Raw genomic sequence first — 2,500 nt, forward strand, 5'->3', positions numbered from 1 at the left:
TATATTTTTAAATTATAATATATAATATATAGTATGTATGTAGTATGATATAGTCTTGTATGTCTGAATGCACGTATCTATGTATATATGCACACACACACACATACACACACACCCAACCACACACCACACACACCACACACACCAACACACACCACAACAACACACACACACACCACACACCAACCCCCACACACCCCACACACACACACACCCCACATACACATACACAAAAAAACCACCACACAAAACACCACACCACACACACACACACCACACATACACCACATGGGCTTTTGTATGTAGTATATAAGTATGAAATTTATTTTAATATATTATAATATAATATATATATTATATTTTTATATAATATAGCCCCAACACCACCACACACACACACACCACAACCACACCACAACATTTTATTTTTTATATATATTATTTTAAAAATTATTTTATATTATATATATAATTATGTATGTATTGGTATATTATAAATAATATTTTATTATATATATATATATAATTATATATACGTTATAGAAATGTAAAAAACAAAACACCCCCACCAACACAACACAACAACACACACCAACACACACCCAAACAACAACAAGAGTGTATTGCGTGTTTGTAACTGTAATCATTTTTTGCCATATTTTTTCAAAAAAAATTCATAGGGACTAGCCCACACTTTCAAAGCCGAAAACCCCAAAAACCAAACTATACACCGGCTGATTTTCCCTTAGTCTTTGAGATCCCAATCAAGCAGCATATTTTCTCCTTCGCATGGGAAAACCCTCATATCCTGCTCTGAAAAATGCTTTACGACGCAAACGTGACGGAGAAGCATGAAACTGTGGGCCGTCATCGTTTACAGTCCCCCTCGCTTGATCACAGAAACTTTTTTTAATTCCCTTTAAGTCAACGGCGATGTAATTTCTTTCAGGGCTTTATATATCCTTTCCCTTTAGTTAGGAATGTGTGCGTGAGTCATTTTTTCCATTTTTTTTCATCATTATTACTATTTTTTAGTGCTTAGCGGTTTTCTGGTGCGCTTGTGTGGGTTTGTGTTTGAATTTCTACTTGACTTCGAAGAGATATATATATATATTTTTTAAATTTAATTTAATTTTTATTCTTTAATAAAAAAGACATAGGCACACCCCTCCCATTCTACGCTTAAAAAAAACCCTTTAAAATTTCATTCCAAAACTTTATACGAAGGGTCTCCAGTGGCAATCGTTTTTTCTAGTTATCTGGCTGTACGGGCGCAGAGACTTTATCATTGGAAATGTTATGGTTAATTCGTTTCATAAGGGTATGTGTTGTGTCTAGTATATATGTAGTTTTTTTATGTATTTTTGAATATAGGTAAATGTGTAAAACACACACACACACACACACACACACACACCACACACACACACAACACCACACAACACACACCACACACCAAAACCCCACACAGAAAACACAAAATTTACTACTACAACACACAAATGTATTTGTAGTGTGCTTTTGTGGTGTGTTATGTGTCTTGAGTGAGAAAGAGAGAGGAAGAGAGAAAAGAGAAAAGAGAGAGAGAGAGAGAGAGAGAGAAAAAAGAAAAAAGAGGAGAGAGAGAGCGAGAGCGAGAGCGGAGCGAAGCAGAGCGAGAGCGAGAGAGAGAGAGAGAGAGAGAGAAGAGCGGCGAGAGAGAGAGAGAGAGGAGAGGAAAAGAGGGGAAGAGAGGCAGAGAAAGGAGAAAAAGGAGAAGAGAGAGAAAGGGCGAGAAAAAGAAAAAAAATAGAAAAAGAGACAGGACAAAAAATATGCAATTACATAGAGGAGCAAAGTGAGTACCTTTCCTCCTCCTCCTCCAGGTCTGTCTCGGACGAGGACAAAGGCCTGGCTCTCGGTCTCCTCACCGTCTTCACCAGTCTCTTCGGATTCAGTCCCGGACCTGTTATAATGGGCGCTATCATTGGTAAGAATCTTGGTCCAGAGTTCCAGTCTTTCCTTATGTTAAGTCTTTTTTTAAGTAAGTCTGTCTCTAGTCTTTCTTAAACGCCTACTTTGCAATATACTGGACTTTGGACATATATGAGAGTTTTTGTTAATTTATTATTTCGTTATGATTGGTAAAAGTCTCTTTATATTGTATTTAATTCCTAAAATGTACAGGATTTTGGTTTTGACTTTTCAGTATTGTTTGTTTCATGTTATTTGTCTTTTTTTTAATCCGTGGGTTTTATAAATTTACTCAACTCCAAATATTATTTGTGATATATTTCTTTAGACATGTTTTTCTTTTTTTTTCTCTCTCTCTCTCTCTCTCTCTCTCTCTCTCTCTCTCTCTCTATATATATATATATATATATATAGATATATATATATATATATATAATATATATATATATATATCGTATCTCTTATATCTCTTCCTCTCCCCACCCCTCTCTCCTCTCTTCCCTCTCTCTCTTCTCTCTCTCTCTCTCCTCCTCTCTCTCTCCCTCCC

The 2,500-nt window shown here is 35.9% G+C and overlaps 1 protein-coding gene across 1 annotated transcript in view; it reads left to right on the top strand.

The window, feature by feature from the left end:
* Positions 1 to 2,500, top strand: part of LOC119577366 (solute carrier organic anion transporter family member 74D-like) — a 27,451-nt gene that overhangs the window by 23,636 nt on the left and 1,315 nt on the right. The window contains exon 11 of the mRNA XM_037925038.1: positions 1,866 to 1,969. Within this exon, the coding sequence (XP_037780966.1) occupies positions 1,866 to 1,969 (104 nt within the window). The remainder of the gene's footprint in view (positions 1 to 1,865; positions 1,970 to 2,500) is intronic.

Source organism: Penaeus monodon, chromosome 1, assembly GCF_015228065.2.
Source record: "Penaeus monodon isolate SGIC_2016 chromosome 1, NSTDA_Pmon_1, whole genome shotgun sequence".
Classification (NCBI taxonomy): domain Eukaryota; kingdom Metazoa; phylum Arthropoda; class Malacostraca; order Decapoda; family Penaeidae; genus Penaeus; species Penaeus monodon.